We start from the raw sequence: 25,604 nt of genomic DNA on the forward strand, positions 1-25,604 counted from the left end.
CTTTTCAGACTTGCTAAAACACAAGGTTCAGAACAAAATTTGACACCTATTTCTTCAGTCCTGCTTTACTTTATTGTTTCAGTAGTAATAGCCTAACAATGTTGAAAATCAAATTTTATCACTACTTGTACCATGATGGTTAACTGCATTTTTGTAAATTTACTGTTTCCTGCAGCTGGAATATGAGGTGACAGTCATTCAGAAATTAACTAATGCAGCAAGGTTGTTTTTTCCTTCCTGTTCAGTCAAACTTGTTATTTTAATAAATAAAATTTTAAGAAAACAGACATAAATGCTTATGCCTTTATGCTTCAAGACAAAGTACTATTAGCAGACATAGAAGAGATTTCTACTCTCCAAACCAAACACACAACAAATAGCTCCTGTCCATATTCATTGTTGCAATTTCATCAGCATGGAAAGAGTTTTAGCTCCTTACAACCAAGAGCTACTAAGACTTCAACTCCCCAATAATCCATCATTCTACTTTTATAGACTAAGTAGATGAGACAGCTGATTCACATGAGAAAACACAACTCAAAAGTAATGAAATGTGCACTGTCATTACAGCTGCCTGTATTTGTGCTATTCCCCCATTTAGAACCAAACATGCCACAGGTTTCTTTTATGTGGCAACTCTCCTCTGAAACCCTCCTAAAAACCATTTAACTCTTGCAGAAGTTTGTCTCATGAAGAGGAGATGTAATGAAAGCCTGTTATCACAAAGACAAAAAGATCAGCTATTTCTCTGAAGGTGGAATACTTACTGCATTAAGTCTTTAAATCCATAGAATATCTGAAATGAGTAGAAGGGCAACTGCGAGATCCAAACATAATTTGGGCTTTTTGAAAGTTCAACAGATTCTATTTGACAAAGAGACATAATAAATTACAAGAGCTATTTTATACTGTCTACAGGTCACTTTGAAGTATGATACTAGGGTGCATATGTACTTCAACACCTACACCTGTAAGAGCAGGCAGTTTTGGAATGTAAATTTATCTTGATATTTAAATTTGGGTTGTTTCACAATATACATAGTCCTTATGTAAAAAAGAAAGTATCAAGAATACAATTACAGTAAAGTCCACTAGTTCTGTTTATTTCAAGCCTATACATACAGAAAACAGCCTCCTTCCCAAATCCACAGGAAACTGTTGGTCACAGAATGGTATTAAAAGAAGTCAGAAGCATGTTTGTAAAGCATTTGATCACATTTTGGCATCTATCACTTTCCAAAAGGGATTCAAATGGTTCTAATCACTTGAAAGAATAAGGGGAGAATAAAAAGGTGGGAAAGATAAATGTGTGTTTGTTACAGCAAAGAACACGTTTGATACCCCAACATTCAGTTGCTCATCTACACTACAGCACTCAAAGTAATGACTGCCTGATTTGAAGCAGTGATCCCTATGAATCACAACCACTATGGAACACATTCAAGCTGAAAACAGATCTCATTTTACAGCAATGATCAGAAGCCACAATCTATACAGATATACTACAAAACTCCTGTCAGTACAGAAACAAAAATATTCTAGGTCTGCAATAGTTGAAGACTAGGTGGATATTTCCATTTTATCCCTTTAAGGGACAGTGCTACCTACACCTCCTGCCTCCCTTATGGCAGGTTAGTATCTGAGTCCAGCTTAGTACTCAATGCAAAAAAACAAGAACAGAAACAATACTGCAGCTACAGTTATTTAGAATGAAAGCACTTTATTTTTTCCAACCAAGTTAAAAGTCAAACGTAGAGCTGTGAATGCACACTTCAATTCATAGGTATTAACAAAATTTGTGTGAAAAGTTTTCAAGATGGAAATTCTTCACAGTTGCTTCAAACTGAATCATGTTAAATAGCTAGCCCTGTGTTTTGTCTAGAATTCTCATCTTCATCTCCTCACTTCTAACAAGACACACTCTTAGTATGTTTAAAGTAGATGAGCAATAAATAACATCATTAAGTCCTAAAGAATGTATGTGGAAAGAGGGAGAAAAATAGTTGCATTTAGTTTCATTCTGAGACATAAAACAAGTTATTTAACTCATAGAATAAACATTAATTGTTTAAGGAAGGATAACACAAGCACTAACAACACAAGCATGCTCAATCTATTTTCTCTGTGAATCTTTATCTGTAGCCTACAATGATTACTATGTGTAGGATGGCAGACTGAAGGCAAAAATTAGACTACACTGTCTGGCTTTTACCAAGGCTATTAAAAACTGCTTCATTTTTTTTCCTTCACTAATGCAACATCAGCTCAATAGAAATCTCCTCTCAAGAGAATCGAATGCTTTCATGAACTTTAGCATTTGCATTGTGCAAAGCTGGAATAACTTCACACCAATACCATAATTTGCATGGTTTTGTATTCTGAAATAGTTGACTATGAACCACCAGTTTCACTTTGCACCAGAAAACTAGGCACAAAAATAGCTGCAAATCTCCACATGAAGACAGACATTCAGTCTTCTGTAGAACTGGAAGATCTGGCAAGATGAACTGGCAAAAGCAACCACTTGCTAGTCTAAAATGTAAGCTTCACATAAGATACTTTCAAGTTTCCACACTAACAATGTCCACTCCTTTAAGAAAAAAAACCTCAAAAATCACAAATTAGCACTGTAGCATCCATCTTCAAAACCTTTATCTCTTCAATGCTAAATGCATAAAGATGTTTAATGCCAAACTTGCCTACTTCAGATGCCAGAAAATGAAAATACAGCCTGTTTTATAACACAGTGGGGCTGATGTCACTCAGCACAGGGCATGTGTACCTTGTCCTTTCCTACTCTCCCATCCCTCCTGCACCTCAAGTGTTAAAATTGCAGCCTCTGATAAAGCAACCTACAGGAGGGAAAAAAAATTATTTATATCTGACTGTGGAGGGTAAGCTCTTGGAAGGCTGCTGCTATTTTTTTTTTAATACCAGCAACAATCTGTAAGCATTATTAAGGAGTGTAGAACTGCAGTACCTGTGTGATACAAGAGTAGAGGACTCTTTCCTGAGAAATAGGTATAGTTCCTTCAAAACAGAGACATACATAATCATTAAGACATGCTAACTTCTTCATACCCAGCTAATTAATGGCATAGCTTTTTCTACTCTTCAGCAAGCTATCAGCAATACCTCAACTTGGCCACTTCCATTTACAAAATATTAGACTTTTTTCAGCCCTGCAGAAAGAGACAGTTTGCCAGAAGGATTCTTCAATTTCAGTTTAGAGGATGGGCAAATCCTGGGTCACACTTAAAAGTACTCCTTCAGCAAAACAGCCTCAAGTACTCTCAGGGAACACTGAGGCAAAAGACAACTGTTTTTCAAAGACATCGGTTTCACATCAAGGGGTATAATATGAAGAACAGCTTTGTGGAGGCATCCTTCATCCTCAGTACACATACGTGCTTCTGCATCACAAGAACACACAGGAAAAGGATTAATTCTGTCTGGATCTTCTAACACATCCTAGAAATAGCATTTTTAGAAAGTATCACAAAGATTGTAATTTATGCACGGGATAGCTTATAAATTTAATTCTTAGATTCACTGAGACAACTATATGAATTTAGTGGTGTTACACAGCTGTCATTCCAACTTTGACCAGATATTATACATGCACATTCTGTAACAGTAAAACTGATTCCTAGCCATTTGAGAGCTAAAGAGAATGCAAGAAGCTGAGCCTGAATATTAGTGTGAATAGTTTCAATGAATAAAGAACACAATGGAAAAATTAATTTCATAATACAGACACCTGAACCCTGTTCTTACAGTCTAGTAGCTGCCTGAAAACAGTAAAAAATTCATTTAAAATAAGGCACAGATACTAATGACAATGTTTAATACTGTATTATTGATGCTGTCAAAATACAACTTTTGGCAGTTAAAAAGAATGCATTATTTTATTAGGTATTCCTCAGAAATGATCCTCAAATCAATCTTACCTTGCCTCTAAAACAAAAGCACTATCCACAGCTAGGATTTGTTAACTCTATGGCCACACACAGAATTCATTATGAGCCTACGTACCTAAATCTACATTCAAGCTAGATTTTTAAACACTAGAGTATCCCTTTAATCAATTACAACTATTCTTTCCTATATTATCAGAAATAAATGGCCATGAGTTACTTTGTCTATTAAAAAAAAAAAAAAAAAAAAAAAAATCTGAGTTTCCATAAACAGTAATCTCCTTGAGGACTAATCTAAGAGTTTCAGCAACTGCCACCCAAATGATGAAACCAGACTTGGTTACTTTTACACTTAAGTGTTCAATGGTACAGTAAAGTAATACAAGAATGTTGGCATACTATAGTTCCTTTAGATATTTAATTGATAGTAAGAACATTTGAAAAGTCCTATCTCAAAACTCTTTTAGCATGACATATGATGGAAAACAATTCAAGCAAAAAGACTGGCTATGTGTATGTCTCCAAATTGTCCCACAAAGTCTGCAGTTTTGGGATGCCCCAGAAACTCTTTGTAACTGACTGCCCTAGGAAATGCAAAACCTTTGGTGGTTTACAGAACAGTCAAACAACTAAAAGCACCAAGTTCTCAGATTTCTAGCTGGCCTTCAGAAGTCAGCAACAATGATACATAAACTAATACAATAGTAAGCAACAGGAGGCCTGAACTTATTGACCACTACAGGAGTTTAAAATTAATTAATCCGTAAAGCAAAAACCACTTGTGGCTATCAAAAGACTTTTCTCCTGCATGTCAATAAAAGTGCACATGCTTAATGCTAGGTATGAAAACAACCCTTGCAAGTACTTATTTTTAAGGAAGTAGTCTATTTGGTCATACATGCTGTGCATGTATACTTTTAAGTGAAGAGCTGGCACTTTGTAAGTTTTAATTGAAAAAGCATACTTTCTAATCACAAAATTAAAAAAGGCAACAGCAAGCCTAAGATTAGGACTCCCTCAGAGCTATTAAGATATAGCTTTTAAATTAAAATAGAACAGCATATCAATATGACAGTAAAAGTTTATAGCTGTATCCTCAATGCTGTTGTTGGTATGACTTTGCCATCATTGATCAGGTTAGAACTTGATCAATTTTGCAAAAGCTCTTTGTCAGTTTCTTAAAGGAGGTAGTATAAAAAGGGTGTGATTTGAATAACATGGCCTCACCTGGCTGTAAACATTTCAAACAAGAGACATAAATATCTATGATAAAAAGTACTGTGGAAGAGATTATTCTAGAAATTGATTTTTTTAACTTGAAAAGAAAAAACAATAGATATATTTAATATATTTACTTATTTGCATGTAGTTTGAATGATACAGAACAAGATTACTGTGTTAGAAATCCACATACAATATAAAAACATTTGTTAGACATAAATTCACCATTCTGCTGACATTTGCAATAACTGTTTACCCAAGCTTAACTTCAGGTATTTATAATATTTTTCATACATGAATCTTGGTATATGTGCAATGTTTCATTAACTACACAATGTGAAACCCTGATTTTTGTAGTTTTTCATCACAATCTGAACATAATAGCTATTTGCATCTTAATACATTGGCTTCTTGAAACACTAGTAATTAAGGCATCTTTGCTGTATAGTTTCTCAATAGTGCAAACAAAAACTGTCTTTAATAATTTGATTAAAACATACAAGTAACTGAATAGCCCAAAGTTTTTTGTAGTTTATGTAATTGGAAGATAGTTGTGCATTTTGGAGTTCTCTTGTGAAAGAGACATTTAAAAGCTCTTAATGCTGATTGTTTTTGTTGGTTCCTTATAACTGGTTCTGCTGTCTTGTCTTCATGACAGTATAGTTCATCTTCTTTTATGGATGATGTTGTAAGGTACAGTAGCATTTAAAGGAATACCTAGGAACTGAGCAAATCCCAAATGCAGCAAAGGCATACAGTTTTCATAGTGCACTTTCACCTCATTGAAGTAAAAGTTGCTCCTACTAGACATTTTTCCACTTCAATGTGAAGTAGATTGTTAGAGTTTTGTTAGTGGTTTCATTAAACAGCTTGACAGTTCAGTTCTCTTCTGCCAGTATTTCTCAAAGGCTTTCAGCACATATTTCAGGGATACTTTAGGGACTGTTTCACCACATAAGCACACTGTTTCCCCATCATGTCAGTGTAGCTGCAATAAATAAGCATTTACATCCTAGAAGGAAAAAAAGGAGAAAGTGTTTGTCACTTTACTTATAGCTCCAACATCAACTCTTTGTCTGAAGCAGGGCAACCTCAGGACCATAACACACGAATAATTATATTTGCCCAAATTTCAGAACCAGTTATCATCATGATTACTTTCAATTAATGTTTACAATGACATTTCTTCAGGTACTAAAAAGCCTGCCAGAAGAGTAGGATTAGTTTTCAAAGCTATCAGTTTCATCTGTTATTCCTCTGCTCCCTGCATGAGCAGGAAAGCTCATCCTCATCATATGATCACATAGTTAAAACATGTTATGTATGACATTCCTTCACCCAACCCCTCCAACATTCTTGGACTACTTTTGCTCTGACTTGCTCAGGTGACTTTGGTCACAATCTATCCTGATACAGTAAGACAGCAAATGAACATAAAGGGAACCTGAACTCCAGAGAAACAAACTGACACCACCTATAGCTGCTATTCTGATCCAGCAAAAGAACTAGGCAGTCCACATAACATGCTCTCATAGCTCAACCACGTTGGGAGATAGAACTCAGTTCTTCTGCATCCCTGTTGACTGAAATGCTGCAAGGATTTTATAACTATCCTTGTAGGGACATCAAAACTGAAGTCGCAGGTTCACAGCAGTCCCAGAAAAAAGAGTTTACTTGTTTGACACATCAAAGTGATCAATTCTGTAGCACAGAAATATAGATTCACCAAAACTCCTTCAGATATAAGTAAAAGATGCAATTTTTAAGTTCTTTTCAAGTTCACTCAAATCTTGCACACAATCAACTGTTTGCTGTAACTCCTTTCTCACGGTCCACCTTCACCAGGTCCCTCCACCTGGAGATGTTTCTATCTAGTCTAACTTTTGGTGCCCAGTCTCAGAAAGCCATGTATATAGAGATGAGCACAAACAGAAAAGTATGGATCTACCAGACACCCTCATTATGTAACTGATACCACAACCTAATGAAAAATGCAAGCAGGGATGTGTCTCAGACAGGCTCTTCTGCCCACCAGAAACTCACCATTTTCTAAGCATTAGGTCAGCAATAAGCTTTAGAATTTAGTATGTTGTCACTTGCTCCTGCACCTGATGTGCAAATGCCAATGATGTTCCCAGGCTAAGATTCTCAATTACACTTACTACAATGGCTACAACAGATCTAAGAGAAAACATCTGTCCCTTCCACAGTCTACCCACTCAACTGAGCCCTTTTTCATATCATTTTAAGGCTCATTACTATTGGATACTTTGTTATTAAGGAGATGCTTAAGCATAATTACCATTTTAATTCACAGAACTATCATAGGGAAATAACTCCAAATTTCTGTAAAAACCATGCAATACACTTGAGCATTAGCAGTAACTAAAGTAAACGTGTTTCTGTCCAACCACAGTTTAGCATAAGTAAAACAGGAGGAATACCAGAAGTGATACAATCATGTTTACTACTCAACACAACCAGAACTGGAACCAGAACTTACCTTAGCTATATTACCAGTATATCCTGGAACCAGAGTAAGGTGATTCTCCTGTTCCCACAAAATACTTAACTGTTGTTTTAAAATATGAATGTTTCTGAAAGAGAATGAACATCACTTTATAACCCAGGTAGTATATTTCAGTAGTCTCTTTTATTAAAATGAATTATTAATACTGCATATAGACTTAGCCTATACAATAGGTATTGCCACAAGAGCTGAAAAATTTTGATTCAACTTCTACAGCATTTGTATAATCCCTGATATGACTACATCCTACAGGTATTAAAACAGTAGCAAAAAAAAGAAAAACAAAACCAGTGACTTAACTATCCCTAAAATACTTCTAAGCTTTAACTTTAAAATTGTAAGTGTGCCTTTTGTAGGCAAGATGTGCTCCTACTGATCAAAATTAGAACAGATTGAGATGAAATCGACTACAGAAACACATTTAAGTATTTCCCAACACTATACTCACCCATCTTCTGCCTTTTCTGTATGTGCAGATAGTTCTGACCACCATCTTTTAATGACAGCCTGAAGCCAGTTTAAACCCACTATCACGTATCTGTAACAACACATTTTACACATTATGCATTTCCCTCTCCCTGAAAATTAGCTACAAGCCAGATAAATAAAGCATTAAGATAACTCTGTAAGCAATTAAGAAAGCAACATTTTCTATTCTGGAAGGAAAGAATCTAGACAAATTGGTAAATTTAAATTCTTTACACTTGCAATTTCTAAGTGGTAGTCTGAAGTTCTTGTTGAAAAAGTACAAGAAAACTCTGCCTTGATTATATGTTATAAAGCATACTAAAACCTCAGTGCTAATCTTTTTTAATATTTAGGATAAATAAATCTGCATAAGGGCAAAGCCAGTCCTCTCCCCCAAGTGCCTAACATTGCAGAAAAAAATTTCTGCACTGCTGTTTTGTTAGAGGAGAAAGCTCTGGAATGGAAGATTTCCTCCGAACCTCTCTCATTTCCTGAGAAAGGCAGAGCTGGAGAAGGGGCAGAAGGAACAAGAGTCAGAGGATTAAAAACCATTGATTTCCAGGGCTCTGCAAAGCCAAAAGTAATAATGTTTCAAAAACATCCCAAGCTGATGATACTTACTCTTCGTATTTGCTTTTAAGCAGAGATTTCACTAAGGGCAAAAGATCTACACAGCAGCCAACTGAAACATATGGTTTTTCTTCCTGTAAACTTAAAAACAAGATGTTTCAGAAGTGTTTGAACTTCTATGTGGTCATAAGCATGTTCTAATTCCCCACTTTTTTCTGTTTGTACCTGTTTGTAAGCACAGGAAGGCAGTCTACTACTACTCCAAGATCCTGTATCCTAGAAACAGTAAGAATAAAATCAGAAGTGTTACCTGTAGATCCTACTACTAGTAGTAGAAGCATATGCTTCCACTATGATTTAAACAGTGTAACTAAGTCACAACATTTACAGAACTGCTACAAATACTGCAGTATATTTGAGATTGCTGTCATTTTAAGGATATAAAAGAAGAGACTTATTTTACCTCACTAAGTAGGCTACCAGTTCACTTATACTTCTCCTTCTCCAAAAGGTTAAAGCTACATTCAGTCTCAGATTCCTGCTGAAAAGAACTTGAGCCATAGTTTCATGGTCCTGAGAAACCTGCATTTTTAAAAATATAAAAAGTTGCCACAAGTTAAGCAGCCAGTGATAAAACAATAAACTACTCAAATATAATCTGGTATATTCTACTTATATGTTGATAAGTCTGTTTTAGAAATTTATCTAAGAATAGACCTAAACCCATAAATTTCCCTTAGGGGTCACAAGAATATCACCTACTTTACACGAAAGCTGCAAGAATAAGGTTTTTACCTCTTTATCACCTAAGACAGGTATCTAATAATTAAAATGAGCATTCATGTGCATCAACCTATAATTCTCACCAACTCTGAGAACTTTTTACTTAGATGATTATTAATTTTGACACAATTTAGACACAAGTAATTGCATGTATTATTCTAAACTCCAACATTTCTGAAAAAGCCTGTTCTCTGAATGAAGTTCAGGCATTTTAATTAATTAGACCTTGGATTGGGATGAACACTGCAGAGCCACACACATCTCTCAAATCAGTTAAACAGTCATTTGTGACCAGAGGCCAGTGATCTGCTCCTTAGCTTCTCAGAAAATGAATCTTCCCATCTTCATTTCTTTATGCATCTTTCTGCAGCCTCTTTATTGTAGCAATTCTGCTTTTTTCTTGAAACCACCAAATTTAACAGTGCAGAAGTGCTGCAGACTTGCACCTTCAGCCCAGCAGCTTCTCAGGGCTCTCCCTCACAGGAGCACACATTTACAGCACTGTGACAAGACAGCAGCATGGCAGGTGACAGTTTCTGATCTTACCTTCCCTGCCATCCCTCACCTTAAACCCCTGCAAGCCCCAAGGAGTAACAAAAATCTATTGTGACAGAAATGCAAACTTCAACATTAAGGGCCTTAAATGGCCTTCACTGTCATAAAATCCATTTAATTTAAATATCTGACCTTTTAGACAGTTTCAGAAGCCCTACAAGCATCGTCTAAGTTTCCTCAACCAACCCCAACAAGAAATAAAGCTCACACAAACACTTTAGTTAGTTTTGCACAAAGTTGATACTGCTATTGAAAATTGTCGTAATCTACCTCACCAATGATTATTCTCATTGATATACTAACATTTTTACACTTCTATAAACACACATGTGGACACCTGTGCCAGTTCATGAAACCTATGCAGGTCAAAACAACATTTTCCTTTGACGCTGGCACAATTTTAACCCAGTCAAGTCCGGAAGATCTGAGCTTCTGACCTGATACAAATATAAGAAAAGTGGCAGGACTATTACTATTGACAACTGCATCACCATAAATGGACAGACTCAAAAATAAATCACAAGACCTGCTATCTGCGGAACTGAAAGAAATTAATCTAAAGAAAGACACTTTCACAGCTAATTACAACAAACACTTTTGTAAACTGGAGTTTCTTCAAACCTACCTCGGAAAAAAATGCACTGTATTTGGATGAGGGGCCTTCTGTTTGAGACGAGCCAGAGTCGCTAGAATTCAGCAAGTGTGTCCGACTGTTGTGAAGTTTTGCTGGCAGATTCCCTGCACAAGCCAGTTCATTTTCTTTATTTGCCATGTCACGGCCCCTAGATTTAGGGCACAGTTTCTTTCTGTAACAAGGCTTTGGAGTATAACAATGAACTTTCCTTTTACAATATACCACTTTGAAAAGAGAGAGGGGACTGGCCACCGTTTTTCCAACCGTTACTCTGCAATAATAAAGCACTACTTTAGTGAAGGTTGATCCAAACCAAATCAATTGCATTATTATGTTTATATATATATATAATTATGAATTCAGCAGTCAGATTTCAGGTTGTTGAAAACATTTTTCCCCCAGTACATATCCTAATGACACTAGGGTTATTAGAAGTCATGCCACCAATATTATTCTGTTTTTAGTAATGCAGAGACTCGCTGTTATGGAAGAAAACACAAGAACAAAGAACAGTCTTTAAAATCAAGACCTATCATCCCTTTGTGTTGGCTTTAGTGTTGTAATCAATTTCAACTGTGATTTTCTCCCTACCTCTGTCACACTTTAAACTCAGATATCACACAGCACAGCCCTCCTACCTGTTTGTGTATGAAGCCAGCTGTTTTGGAGATTTCTTACCCTGGGAGAAAGGAAATAAGAGAAAAAAAGCTGTATTACTATAAAGGGTCAAACACTCCCATCTATACTACTTAGCATTAATGGTAACATTTAGATTGTGCCATCAGCAGAATGTTATGATCTTTTTTTGGTAACACTGGTCATAAAATATTAGTTTTAATAGAAAATTTTAATAGACAGCAGACATTGATATCTTCACCACTGTTTGAAGAGGTCTTACAGTAAGTTTGCCTCTCCAGTGCTTCCTCTGTACCTCACTGTCTTACTCTTCAGTCAGTAACACAGGTAAGAAGTTTCAAAAATTACTTTTGAGTAGCAAGAATCCAGTGAAAATCTACGTGCTACCAACGTGCTAGGTGAAGCTGTATAATTATAGAACGATCTATTTCAATGAATGGGTTTCACCCACTCCACCTCTCACTTGTGACATGCAGCTCTCTTGGCAAGAAAGAATTTTCATGACAGAATTCCTGTATTGAAACATTTTTTGGCTAGATTGCAGAAAAGCACACGAGTAAGACTGTATCAATAATACCTACTGCTCATATGGATGATACAATGCACTGATCTATGCAGCTGCTGCCTGGATCTATTACACAGTTTTCATAATAAAACTGCTATAGAAACAATTCAAAGTTCTACTCCACATCTAAATATCAAATGTTCAGTAGTGTTGTGCTTCTAGATTTAGACTGCTCAGAACTATAAACTTGTTTAAATCATCAATTTTCTCAGAGGACATAAAACAACCCAACAAACAACACAAAACAGCTTACCTCCTTCATGATCTTTTTAGTGGAAGAAGAGATTCTTTTTCTGGGGAGATCAATGGGATGACCTTCAATAAGCAAAACTTTCTGGTTTTTAACATTGTGAGCTTCAGATGCCATAATCTCTCAAATCCCTGTTCTCAAGGGAAAGATTTAGTTGTATTTTCTAAAACATTCTGTCAGATTTCTTCAAACACAGCTACCAACACTAGAATTCAACTATTTCCAAGACCTTCCATCCTAGATATAACCCAAGACATCATCCTTTAGTGCATATTAAAGGATGGAGGCCTTATTATTAACACTATGGAATTTCAAAATCCCTATTTAGCTTTCAAGAAAGAGGAAACAAAACAAAAATCACCCCAAGAAACCAAGCAGAGATTCTGTTTTCACACCAGTTTCTACACCTGCACTGAGGGGTGCCATACAAACAAGAACTCAAGTAAAGAATAGGGAAATTTATGAAATTCTTTCCTCACACTATGAATTTCATCTGCCACCTAGAGCAAAAAAATTGGTTTCACATTTGTTTCCAAGAACAAAAGGCAGCTAAAAAACTGATTCTTGTTTTTTTAGGAAGAAAGCAAGCTTTATCAAAATAATGAAGGTTTAAAAAAAAAGTGAAAGATCTTCCCCTTAGTTTATTGGCAAATGTACATCCCCCCTCCCCACCCATTTCTGTCAATGCAGTGCTTTGGCCATTTTTCATACTAAACCCCACAAGTTTATTTTATGGCTAAAGTCCTTTGTCTTGAAGTACGCAAGTATTTTTATAAGAATCAACACCAAGTCTGAGACAGCTGTATATACACGTGATTTTGAATGTTTCATGTTTTGTAAGTGACCAGAAGATCCATTGCTTGAGACTAGGTTCAACTACTCCATCATCATAGAGGCACTATTCTTGAAGTGTTTTAGCAAGACATCCTATGCTACTTTTAAAAGACAACCATTTGCTCCAATATTACTGCTTTTTCCCCCTAAAAGGTACAACTGTGGTCTCAACATGAGTGTTCCCATCTCTCCCCTCAATCTTTAGCAGCAGCCCTATTCTCTTTACTCTATGTAGCAGATTTACCTCACATTAAGAACTCTGGCATTTGAAAGACTAAGACACTGAGCACTGAATAAGCCAGATGGGAAACAGCTTATTAGCCATGAAGATCCATGCAGTAGCTAAAGGCCATCAAATGAAACAAGCAGGTGGCAGGCCAAAACAAGACAGATGCGATATTCAGGCACATTAAAATCCCTCTCTTAGGGTACAGTGGAAGAAAAAAAAATTCTTCAAATATTCTGGAATTCTTTGGAATTGGATCAGTACTAAAGAATTTCACTTAAGATGTCTCTCAAAAATGGAATATTTACTGACAGAATTCCTTACTCTGTAAGATGGGAACACAGAGCCCTCAGACTACAGCAAGAACTTCAAATGGCAGAATTATTTAGGGCAATATCTTTAACAGCTGGTGGCCAATATTCTTCCAGATGCAAGTCTGGCTTAAGACTGGTTCATTAACTTGATTTTTTCACACTATGAGACAGTGATGAAGACTGATCAATTTGTTAGCTCTCTACACTTCCTAGTTCTTCCACACAGGTCTGTAATTTTTTCCCCGAAGTTTAGAAAAAACTTCACATAAACAAACACCTTTTCCTCAGCCTATCAGACTGGTTAAAACCATTACTTGGACTCAAAATGGGCTGTATGTTAAAATTTGTACTTGGATCACAACACAAAGGCATATGCTGAACAACTGGACTTTTGAAGAAAAACTGAACAATCCTAAAATCCAAACAAATCCATGCTTTTATTCCAGTCAGTGATGAAGAGGACTTGGAAAAAGTCTTGACTTTTTTTTTCTTCTATCCACTGTTTGAGAATAACACTGAAGGGAAAGCAATAAACTGAAATATTAGGGGGGGGCAATCTCCAACCACCAGAGTAAAAACCCACAGCCACCTCATCAGATGCTAAAAACCCCCTGATCTCTGTTGCTGAAGGAAAATTTTTGTGATTACTCCCATAACACACTATCAAATTACAATTCCTCAGGCCTAACAGTGACTGCTCCTTATTTTTCCTTATTTAACAAATGATCTCAATCTACCCCCATCTTTCACACTAAGCAGTACACAAGAATCTGCTCACCAAAATAAATGACAGCACTATATAACTAGAATACTTTTTGCTTAAAAGAAGTGTAAAATATTAGAAGGCTAGAAAGAAATGTCTTACCAAGGAAATTCAACATCTGTTTTTAATACTGGGCTCTAAAGAGCATCTAACATCTCAAAATACCTGAACTGGAGCTATCTGAACTGGAGAGAAAGGACTCTGGATGGAAGGAAGCTCCTTACAAAACGCTGCATGTGTCCAGGAGAAAAATTAAGAGAATTTTACACACCAACAAATCTGACATAAGAATATATTGTTCCCCAGCCTCCCAATTGAAACAACAGAACTATTAATTCTTTCCTTAAAGACTGGTAAAATAAATGCAAAAGGTCAAGAGATTATCAGATATAAAGGAACATTCAATGAAGCAAAGTAAAATCCTCGTGTATGACTTCACTGTCCAACAGTTTAAAGGGGTTTCAATAGTTTAACTTGTTGAGGGTCTCAGATTATGCAGAAGTAGCAGTGAACATTTAAGCAGTAATGAAACAGCTGTGTTTTTAGCTCCCTTGGAGCTGACAAAGTACCTAAAGAAAACACGTGGAAAACAGAGTCAATACTTAAAGAGCCTCAAGGAAGACCCAGACTGACATCCCTGTTGCACTAATTAGTAAACAATGTAATCAAGAACAGACTTAGTGGACACAAACAAGTAACATAATGGGAAAGATTCAGCCTGGCTGTCACTAAGGCAACACAGCCGGGGGAAGAGAAGGCTCCAGGGTGACCTCACTGAGGCCTTCCAGTACCTGAAGGGGCTACAGAGAGCTGGGGAGGGACTTTTTACCAGGGCATTTGTGATAGCCCAAAGGGGGCAATAGCTTCAGACTGAAACAGGGCAGGTTTAGATTGGATATTGGGACAAAATTCTTTACTGAGAGGGCGCTGAGGCACTGGAACACGTTTCCTAGAGAAGCTGTTGATGCCTTGTCCCTGAAAGTGTTCAAGGCCAAGTCAGATGGGGCTATGAGCAGTCTGGCCTAGTGGAAGGTGTCCCTTCCTTCCCACAGCAGGGAAACTGTAACTAGAAAACCTTTAAGGTCTGTTCTAACTCAAATTATATTATGATTCTGTGAAGTCCTGCTCTGCAAAATTAATGGAATTTATTAAGAATATGGGGTAGTACAACATGGATAAAGGGCAACTAAATTATAGAGTCTATTTGAATTTCCAAGTCCCTCACTTAAATCTTGAGGAAACTAAGCAACCAAGTGAAAAAAAGGGAAAGCTCTTGCATGCACAAGTATCTCAGGAACAGCCATAAATTGCCTAAGCAGTTCCCACACTGCAGAAAATCACCTCCAGATCCCTGGGGGAAACCTGCATTGGTTTATGCTGTTCAATATATTAATAAATTATGTCACAAAAGAGGATGAAGACTGTTGACAATACAAAGTCATAGGTGTGAAGATAAGGGCTAACTGAAGAACTGGAGAAGGACTGTGATGTACAAGAAGCAAAAGCAATACTTGCAAAGCCTATGTATCTGCAGGCAGGAGAAAATTCTGGGCTCCTTTTGGAATCACAGTCTCTGAGCTAGTAACTGCCACCCACAACAATGTCTGGATGTAGGACAGCTTACCTTCAATCAACTGGACGGCTCAGCACTCCATGTGGATCAATAAATAGAAAAATAAACAGAACACTATTGTGACAGTGTACAGAACGAATTTGTGCCTGTATTTCAAATACTGAGAGAAGGGTTAGTTAACTTTCTTTAAAAAAAAACTAATCAACCCTAAAAAGTCAAAAAAACTTCTGAATAAAGTAGAAAACAGCTCAGACAAAAGAAGTTAAAAATACATGGAATATATTTCCATATAATCAACAACAGATTAGATCAGTCTCTTCAGCCTGAGGAAGAGGCTACTTATAGCCATCAGGGGAAATAAGACAAAGGCCTACAAAATGAATGGCTTGGAGAAGTTGCACAGAGATTGTGCCCTCTCTTGCCCAATATACAAAAAAGGGGTCAACAGACAATAGGTGAAGATCAGATCAAAACAAACAAGGTTAAGCTGTGTGCAAATTATAATCAACCTGAGCTTGCCACAGGATGTTGTGGATCCAGATGCTTAATATGGGTTCTAGGACAGAATGCGCAAATACATTAAAAAATATATATATACTGAAAATGATTAAATTCAGATACACAACCCACATAGTCCAAACAGAGCAGAACACAAGCAGAAGAATCTGGTATACACAAACCTAACAGTGCTATAATAAACTCAGTCACCATCCTAGGAAACCAGCTTTGAAAGGCTTAGTAACACCTAGGAAAATGCTGGCTGGCCAGCAATTAAAAAGATGAATGCTACAGGATGAAAGGCACTTTACATGGCTCTTCACAACTTTGATTTCCTATTTGCAGTCAGATATCATCTAGGGATAGCTAGTTAGACACTACAGTCCCCTGTAATTTTGGGATATATACAGAGGGTTCTTAAACTGGCATTAGATACTACAAACAATCTATACCTTAATGTCTTTAATTTCTGACTTTTCCCTTGTGATGAGCACAGCTAGTTTTATTTGATCAGACAATCTGCTACACAATCTCATTGAGGCCAATACATTTCCCTCACTTTACAAAGTTTTTATAATTAAACTAAGGAGAGAATGCATGCCCCTTCAGATCTGACTTGGTCCACTGTACAATCCTAAACTGCTTTACAAGCTAACAAGGCAGACTGCAGATCTGTACAGAGATGTACGATTTCATTAGGATGACAGAATCCAATTCCATCCATTTCCCCTATACATTGGGTGATTTCTCACAGCAGACAACAATCTTCCCTTCTGCCCCTTTTACTCTCGTCAGTCTTCAGTAAGCAGAAGGACTAGAGTAATAGCAGCCATGTCTCCTGAGAAGAAGCTGGTTTGTCCCCACTGCCAACAGACACTACCTGTGCAAAGTTTTCCTGATGGTTCTACAGGTATTTTCTATCTCTGATCTCTCCCAGATGCAACAAAACTCTTCAGGTCATACCAAAATTAGGCAAAGACAGCCAGCACTAACAGGCTTTCAAGTGCACATCTGTTGAAGGCAAGTATTAACAACTCTGCCACTCCCTCCCATGTCCCAAGTTCTGGGCACAGTCCCCTGAGAAGGACAAACTCTTCTGGGCACATTACATAATCTATGTGCATATTAACATAAAATTATTTTCTTACAGAACACAGGCTGGCATACTTTGCATGGCAGCAAGGAAAATGTAAAATAGTTAGATCTCTTAAGCCATCAGCAATACCTTTTAAAACACACACTCTTCCATCCTATTCCTTGTCCAAATTCTTAACAGCCAATTCTTCCTGCAGCATTCCATGTGCACCAGCCATGGTAAATATTCCTGTGATTCTACTCCACCTCACAGTAACCCAACTGCAAGTTCAAGGATGACAATATTAAACTCAGATGAAAAACCTAATTAATCATTATCCCAAGGAGGAGAGCACATGCTTTGAAAGCATTCCAAACAGGTATGCATCAGGGAAGCAGTAATGGTCAACTCATTTCACTGGCAATTATCAGAGCTACAATGGTCACAAGTAACTTCCAAGGATGGTTATTTCAAATTTACTTCCAAAAATAAATTAGCACTATCTTGTGATGTAGAAGTGATTTTGTAAGCTTGGCATAACTTCATTTTAGCTCCAATAAATGTTACAAAATCCATTTGTCTTTCTTTTAGAAGGCTTCCACATCCTTTGCATATGAAACAGTTTGGTTTTTTCAAATTTTTTTTTTAGTAATTGAAAATTGAGTTTTCTTAAAAAGAGGAAGTGGAGTTCAAGATTTTAAGGAGTATGTTAATGCAAAATTTTTCTGCAACATTATAAAGAGTGTGATATGCCAGCAGAACAGCTTTTTAATGTACTACACTTGTCAGGGCATTTGTTCCAGTTTAAAGTTTCCTGTGCTGATAAAAACTACAGAAATTTCTCTAAATTTGCAATAAATGAAAATACTATTTGAACAACTAGTTATGGTAAATTAGCTTATACCTAAGATTTAAGCTCATTTTCCTCTTACATTTGAAATTCGTATGTGGCCCACTGTCATAATGAACCTCCAAAAACAATCACATGTGACAGCTCCTCCAAGTTTAGTGAGAAGGAACCCTGGTGTGCATTAGCTCCCCTTGTGGAGACAGCCTGGGAGTCTAATAACTGAACCTTATTTACATTTTCTACAAAAAAAAAAAAAGTCAAACAAGAACTCAGTTTTCTGCTTCTGGAGGCACCACTGACAGGTTTGTTAAGCTGCCATAAAGTAACAGCAGTTGTCAGTGGTGAAGTCCTTTCTGAAGTCATCTTTCACTAATGAAAAGATACTTCTACCTGTTGATTTTCACTTATGAACACTCTGGAGACAATAAATTTGAAAAGGTTTTATAACTAAGAGGTGTTATAAAATAAATAGATTTCCAAAATATTGAAGCTTCCACATTAACGTTTTACACGGCTCTTTAAGAAACTACCCATAATATCAAATACAGCAATTTCTTTTACCATTTGCTGCTCAACCCAAAGAATTTTAAAAAAACTGGAACAAGAATTTTGAAATCAAACCCAGAGACAGACATACTGGCAAACCCCTCAAGCTGCAAACTTGGTGGAGGCTAAGGAAGTACTCACTACACGCCCACATGGCAGGACAGTCTGCGATTACACAACTTTCACATGGCTTTTTATGCTACCCTGAAATACACTTCTATTATTGATGGTAGTCTATTTACAGCATTCAAAAAACCTTCTTCATTCTTAGTCAAGCTTCTTACCCTAGGAACAACATACAGTAAAAGTAGGCAAGTGAATATATATACACATGGCCGTAAGAATACATGCATATCAGCATAATGCCATTTACTTTCCAATACATATATATAAACTACCTCAATTATAACATTTTTAATATAATGATATTCTGAGTTTCAAAGTTTAGAAGTTCATATCAATTCTAATTTTAGTTCCAGAACATATTCTTTCCAATCGGCAAGGCAAAAGAGGCACAAATCTGCCTTCTGTTATGTTTTAATTCTACTAAACGTGGATAACTACATATTTTTAATTAGTTCCCTGATTACAGTCAGGGAATAAGAGGAAGAAAAAAAACAGGAGAACAGGAAAAGCAAAAATGATGTTCCAGGAAAAGATGGACGAAAGCTGCTTCTAAGCCAACGGACTTAACCTTGCTCCAAAGCAAAGCATGTTACAAAAACAGAAACAAAAGATTTCCAAGATCACCACCTAATCTCTCTAGCCTTAAAAGAGCTCTCTATTCAAAATGTCTTTACTTTAAATCTGCATGTCAAATTATCCAGCCCAACACTGAAAAAAATAATTTGAAGCCTTTTGAACGAAGTCATTAATGCAGGATCTGATCTTCAAGCACTTAAGGCCCCCCCTCCTTGCCCCTGGAATCTGTCACACCCAAGAAATTAAATCCGTCAGCAGGCCTCACACCCAGCTTGCTGTCCTCCTCCCTTTCGGCAGCACCAGAGCCTGCCCCGCTCTCCTGGCACGTATCCGCCACCACACGCGCCTGCTTCGAGCCGAGCCTGCTGGCACCATTTCAGAGAGGAACCCAAGTGCCACAGCCCGCTCTCCGGGGGCGGCGGGCACCGCACACGGCAGGGCCAGGGCGCCGGGCGAGGCCGCCGGCCAGCGGCACGGAGCGATCCGCGCCCGCGCACCGCCCGCGGCCCCCGCCGCCCGCCCGGCGCGACGCCGCGGAGCCGCGCCCAGTCCCGGCGGGGCACAGCGCGACCCCGCTGCGCTCCCCGCGGCCGCGGCCGGCCCCGCGCCACTCACCCGCTGCTCATGTTCGGGGCCGGGCCGGGCGGGAGGAGCGGCGGGAGCGCTACTGCCGGGGCCCGGCGCCCGGAGCCTGCGCCATTCAAACGCCGCCGCGGTGCACGCCGGGCCGCGCGCGCCGCGCCACGCCCCGCCGCGCGCGCCGCGCGGCACCGCAGCGCCCTCAGCCGGCCGCGGCCTCGCGCCACGCCCCGCCCCGCCCCGCCCCGCCGCGCCGCGCGCTGCCTGCGTCACTGCGCGCCCGCGCGGCCTCGGGGGCGGGGCTGCGCAGCGGGAGCGAACCAGGAATGCCGAGTGATCCCAGTGATGGAGCAGCCGGGTGGGAGCCGGGAATGCTGAGGGATCCCAGTGATGGAACAGCAGGGAGGGAGCCGGGAATGCCGGGTGATCCCAGTGATGGAGCAGCCGGGAGGGAGCCGGGAATGCTGAGGGATCCCAGTGATGGAACAGCAGGGAGGGAACCGGGAATGCCGGGTGATCCCAGTGATGGAGCTCGGAGCCCGCGCTCTCCGCCTGTGTGCCGGCCGCCAGTGCCGAGCCGCGGTCAGCAGTGTGCCATGCTCAGACTGGCTGAGAAATCCACGGTAGCTCCACGCTCTGCTGCATTATCACAGAAGCACAGAATAAGCTGAGTTGGAAGGGCCGCACAGGGATGACCAAGTCCGACTCCTGCATGGCACCAGTCGAAGTCCAACTCCTGGTCCTCCAGGCTGCCAGGGCACTGCTGACTTAAATTCAACTTTCCACCAGCCAGGACCCCCAGCTTCCTTTCCATGTCAGTGTTTCCCAGGCTCTCATTCCCCAGTCTGTCCATACATACAGGGTTGCCCATCCCAGGTGCAGAATCCAGCACTTTCCTTTGTTGAATTTCACGTGGTCGCTGATTGTTGAGTTGCTGAATTTGTTGAGGTCTCTCTGTAGGACCTCCAGGCCTTTGAAGGAGTCAACAGCTCCTCCCAGATTTGTACTGTCTGTAAATTTGTTTAGTATCACTTCCAGTCCTGTGCCCAGCTCATTGATGATGTTGACAAACACAGGGATGAGGGTGAAGCCTTGAGAACCACACTAGTGACACTAGTGACACCAGTCAGGTGTCACCCCCTTCACCATAACCCTTTGCACCTGACCTGGGAGCCAGTTGCTCACCCATCACATGATGTGTTTATCCAGCTGTGTGCTGGACAATTTATCCAGAAAGATACTATGAGGAAAAGTATTGAAAACTTTGCTAATTATAACCAGTAGGGCCTTTCTGTCCTGGCTCTTGTGTGGGAGCAAACATAGGACATGCTCTTTGCTGGAGGTGGTACCCTTATTTCATTGATGGGCTCCTCAAAGAGAGTGACACTACTTTTCCATAGGAAGGAAAGCACATAACCCCAGTTTCAGGTGCAGATGGAAGGCTGCCAAGGGGAGGTAATAAACAGTATTTCACTATCATAATATCCTTTTCATCCAAAACACCCTGGATGAAAGTAATAATATGAAAATAATATGAATTTATTCATGTCCTGCTTATTCTTCTAGTACCAATATTGCCCTGTAGTTTGCTGCAAGAGAATAACATAAGAGAGTAATTTGATCCTCTCCATGATTTCATTTCACTCCCCTAACAGTCTTGGTCTCCCACTGCAGGATAGATAGCCATTCTGTTTGCTCAATCATCCTAAAGTCACTTTTACCTACGTTTTTGCAGATGTTGCAGTTGCTACCGTGTGTGCATAGTGCTTAATATATGCATGGTTTTATCCATCTGACCATCCAGGTACATATGCTCACTAAGGGTTTTTAAAACAATATTTTCTTTGAGTTATGAGTGCTGATGGAAACTTTTTCAAAGGAAACAGATGATTCTGTTTTAGAGAGCAGGACAAATAGCAGATAATGTACACTAAAGAAATGTTTGGTCTTTGCAAAACAGACCTTCCTGGTGAACTCTGTCAGGAGCACATAGTTACATACCAAATGTTTTTTAGATTATTGCCAGCTAAATACAGTTAAGTTCCATGTGGATGCCATACAGTGACAGAAATGGCAGCAGTGCTCCTTGTGTGATGTGGTCTTATGTTTAGCTTTAAAGGGCAGCACAACTGGTTTGTCCAGTCAGGGTGCCAAACATAATAATAGTTTTATTACTGGCCCCGTTATTAAAGAGCTCTTCTGAAAATAAGCTGTTCTGCCAAGTCCACAAAGGGGTCAAATTTTGTAATGAAAATGTAATTTCTGTCAATGGCTCAGCTGTGTTTTCAGAAGCACACAAGCTGTACTCTGGCTACTCAGCAATGGCCAGGGACCATCTAGCTACTGATACTGACAGGTTCATTATGGTTATCCTATGGGTCAGCTGTAGTAATTTCCATTTAAAATTTCCACTTTTTAATGTATTTTTCTTTGATTCTGTTTTTGATAAGCATACTTTTTGTTTTAAATTATTATCTGGACCTTGTAAAACAGTTCCCTTAGATAAACATTCTTATACCCTTTCTGAATATATTCCTTAGCCTATTTTCCTTTAACTTACTTTTTTCTCCTGTCTTTTCCAAATTAAAGGAAAAAAATCAGAGTTTCTTGTATTAACTACAAGGTACTGTAAATACTCTTTTTTTGAAACTTTCTTTTCCAATTCCATGTTCATTTTCATGTTTTTCTTTTTTTGTTGTTGTTTTGTTTTTGTTTTGGGGGTTTTTGTTTGGTTTTGGGTTTTGTTTGGTTTTGGTTCTGTTCTTTTGTTTTTGTTTTTCTTTTTTTAATTAAACAGTAGAGGAGCTTTTTAATATTTAATTTTTTTTGCCGACCTAATTATTTTCAAGGAAAATAATTACACATGAGAAATTCCAGTTTGTGTAGTCTACCTTAGAACAATGTTTTTTACTACTTACTGGGACACTAAGTGTGATGTGGCAGGATGGCTATGGACAAAAGATGAGTAATTTTAGTTGTTAGAAACATGATTGTAAATGGATTAAGCAGGTTATCATGAGTAAAGCTAACCAAGAACTTTTATACATACACAGTGCACACATTTCTGTAGCTGCCCTGAGTGAAGCTGTGTGAAACATGAAGCGAGGAATGCATACTAAGATAGCAGCAAGGAGCTATGCTTGCCCATTCCCCTCTCTCAGGGGAAGCTCTTTTACAGTTACTTCCATGGCTCCCCTGGAAATGAGATCTTTGTACATGGCTTGACAGATTAGAACAGTCCAGTCTTCCAGATGGGTGAAGGAGTCTTAACTAGATGTCCTGGTAATTATGGTAATTATAGTGGGACAGGATTTTATAAGATCTTGATGTGTAATCTGAATCGTGTTTTTCTGCAGGAGAATATAGATCTGAATATATCCAAGTCTAACACAGAAATGTACATTTATTTACATTTAAAAATAACCTACTGTCTCCTTCCTCTCGTGTTCTCACATTTTCCACATTTATACTGGTACTTAATTTATTTGCATTTTTAAAGAATTCCAGTGATTCCATCTGGATATGGAGAAGCTCAGAAATTCTGTAAGTTTCCCTTGCAGTTATCTTGAACTCCAAATTAAATGTTTTATGTCATCTTCACAAATGTAAAAGTAGCTTATCTGGCAATTTATAGTGTAAACTAGAAATTTTGATAGAAATTGTGGATGCAATACAGAAATCTATTGTGTACAAATTAAAAGCTCAAATGTGCAGCAGAACAAAGTATTTGTGCAGAGGGCAAAGAAAATGGGGATGACAGGATTAATAAATTCACTTAAACTAGTTCTTCTGTTCTGAGCTGATTAAGGTGTTCTGAATGTCTAAGGTTAATGCCAATAAAGTGATTCTTTCCCTAAAACCTGCAAAAGGGAATTGCATAATGTTTTTTTTCTTTTCTTAGGATGCCTACTCCATTTATTTCCAGTTGCATTTCTCACAAACAGACTACTGGGATTTTCTACTTTTCCTGATATTTTTTCTGCAATAAACTTTTCCTTCCAGACATTGCATAAGTATCCGAATTGATGCTGTAATTTTACCAGCCTGGCATCTTTTTCATTCCTCCTTAGGCAGAATCTAAAGTCAATAAAATGTACTGACATTTATCGCTCTTCTCCCAGATCTGCCCAGTAGATGCCTGGGCTGTGCAGTGGATGTGGATGGGATATTTGAGGGGGTGGTAGTTACTCCAAGACTATTAGCTGTTTAATCTTCAGCCTGCAGGCTGGAGACAGGATGGCTCAGGCAATTGGTAATGGGATAAAGCTTTTCACCTCTGAATTGCCAACTCTGGGCCAGATTAGTAGGACAGGATGTTTCCACCATCTGGTGTCTGGTCAGTGACCCACATGAGGGAAATCAGTAGCCACCCCTGCTACTGGTGAAGAGCTTTACAATGAATGCCCCCTCACATACTGTGTGAGAGCCACTGCGCCACAAACAGCTCCAAAGCTGGACTAAAAATTCCTCTAGAAACTTGATAACCAGGACTCAGCACACTGACAGGAGCGGGGGAAAATTTGCCACCATGAGCTGTTGGGGGATGCTGTTTCACTGCGATTATTCACTTTAGAGAAAGCTAGTTTTTTAGACAGCAAGCTGCTGATGAATCTTGGCTGAAAATAACAACAGATTTTAAGAAGAGTAACTTGATTTTTCTGTCATGCAGAAAAGCTGAACTTCAAAAGGCAAATATCCACCAATAATATTTCTTGTTGGCATATGATGTCAGTATCAAATAGGATGAAAAGGATGGTCTATTCTAATAAGTTTTTGCAATCTGATATAGGTTAGCAGATTTAATGAATAAAGAATAATGCATCCATGTGTCATATTGGGGTTATTTGTAACAAAGCACTTCTGGACACTGCATCCATTTCCTATCTTAGAAATAAGGCCAGGTGTAATTATAGGATCTGTGAACTGGGCTAGTGTCTGAATTTCTGAAGCTTTCTGAAGTAATATTCTGTTTGAATCAAGAAATGCAAGTTAAATAGTACTTGAGAGAGAAAAAAAGCCCTCATACTGTAATATTAAAAACAGTTCTTACATTAAAACTTGTTATTTTATTTAAATATGGAAATAATAAAGTAATGCTAACCAGTTTAGGGCTTTGCCCAATGTTCCTGCAGCAAAACTAGGCTTCTAGGGTAATCACTGCGAGAAACAGGACGCCTAGGCCTTAATAAAAAGATGTAAGGAAATGTACGAAGAATCCAGTGTCTGATTTGCTGTGTTGCTAACAGGATTTAGTTTTGTTAGCCGCCAGGCGTGTCGCTGTCAGTTCCCGCAGTTCCAGGCGGGCGCACCCGGCGCTGTGCTCCCGGCCCAGCAGCCACGGCGGGCTGGCCCAGCAGCGATAGCGCTCCCGGCCCAGGAGCAATGGCGGGCCGGCCCAGCAGCGATAGCGCTCAGGGCCCAGCAGCGATAGCGGGCCGGGCCCAGCAGCAATGGCTCTCCGGGCCCAGCAGCCACGGCGGGCCGGGCCCAGCAGCAATGGCGGGCTGCCGCTGCT

At 38.9% G+C, this 25,604-nt stretch overlaps 1 protein-coding gene across 2 annotated transcripts; it reads right to left on the minus strand.

Annotated features, from left to right (window-relative positions):
• Positions 1–1,695: 1,695 nt before the first annotated feature.
• On the minus strand, positions 1,696–20,239 carry KATNBL1 (katanin regulatory subunit B1 like 1). Of its 2 annotated transcripts, none has more exons than XM_064714730.1 (10): positions 20,126–20,239; positions 12,133–12,260; positions 11,317–11,357; positions 10,670–10,949; positions 9,170–9,288; positions 8,932–8,982; positions 8,758–8,847; positions 8,117–8,206; positions 7,642–7,735; positions 1,696–6,150 (listed from the first exon to the last, which is right to left on the minus strand). In XM_064714730.1, the coding sequence occupies exons 2-10, from the start codon at positions 12,244–12,246 to the stop codon at positions 6,118–6,120; spliced, it is 912 nt and encodes a 303-aa protein (XP_064570800.1). In that variant the 5' UTR covers positions 12,247–12,260; positions 20,126–20,239; the 3' UTR covers positions 1,696–6,117. The 2 variants fall into 2 exon arrangements, with proteins under 2 accessions (XP_064570800.1, XP_064570801.1); XM_064714731.1 differs by lacking the exon at positions 20,126–20,239 and adding an exon at positions 15,891–16,358.
• Between the last annotated feature and the right edge of the window lie 5,365 nt (positions 20,240–25,604).

Source organism: Zonotrichia leucophrys, chromosome 5 (assembly GCF_028769735.1).
Source record: "Zonotrichia leucophrys gambelii isolate GWCS_2022_RI chromosome 5, RI_Zleu_2.0, whole genome shotgun sequence".
Classification (NCBI taxonomy): Eukaryota; Metazoa; Chordata; class Aves; order Passeriformes; family Passerellidae; genus Zonotrichia; species Zonotrichia leucophrys.

What these genes read in the sequence shown, in the direction of transcription:
- KATNBL1 (XM_064714730.1), bottom strand. Translation starts at nt 12,246, where the DNA reads ATGGCATCTGAAGCTCACAATGTTAAAAACCAGAAAGTTTTGCTTATT. An exon ending in CTGGTAGCCTACTTAGTGAG is followed by an intron (nt 8,983 to 9,169) that starts GTAAAATAAGTC and finishes TACTGTTTCTAG; the next exon opens with GATACAGGATCTTGGAGTAG. An exon ending in ACAGAAAAGGCAGAAGATGG is followed by an intron (nt 7,736 to 8,116) that starts GTGAGTATAGTG and finishes ATTCTCTTTCAG; the next exon opens with AAACATTCATATTTTAAAAC.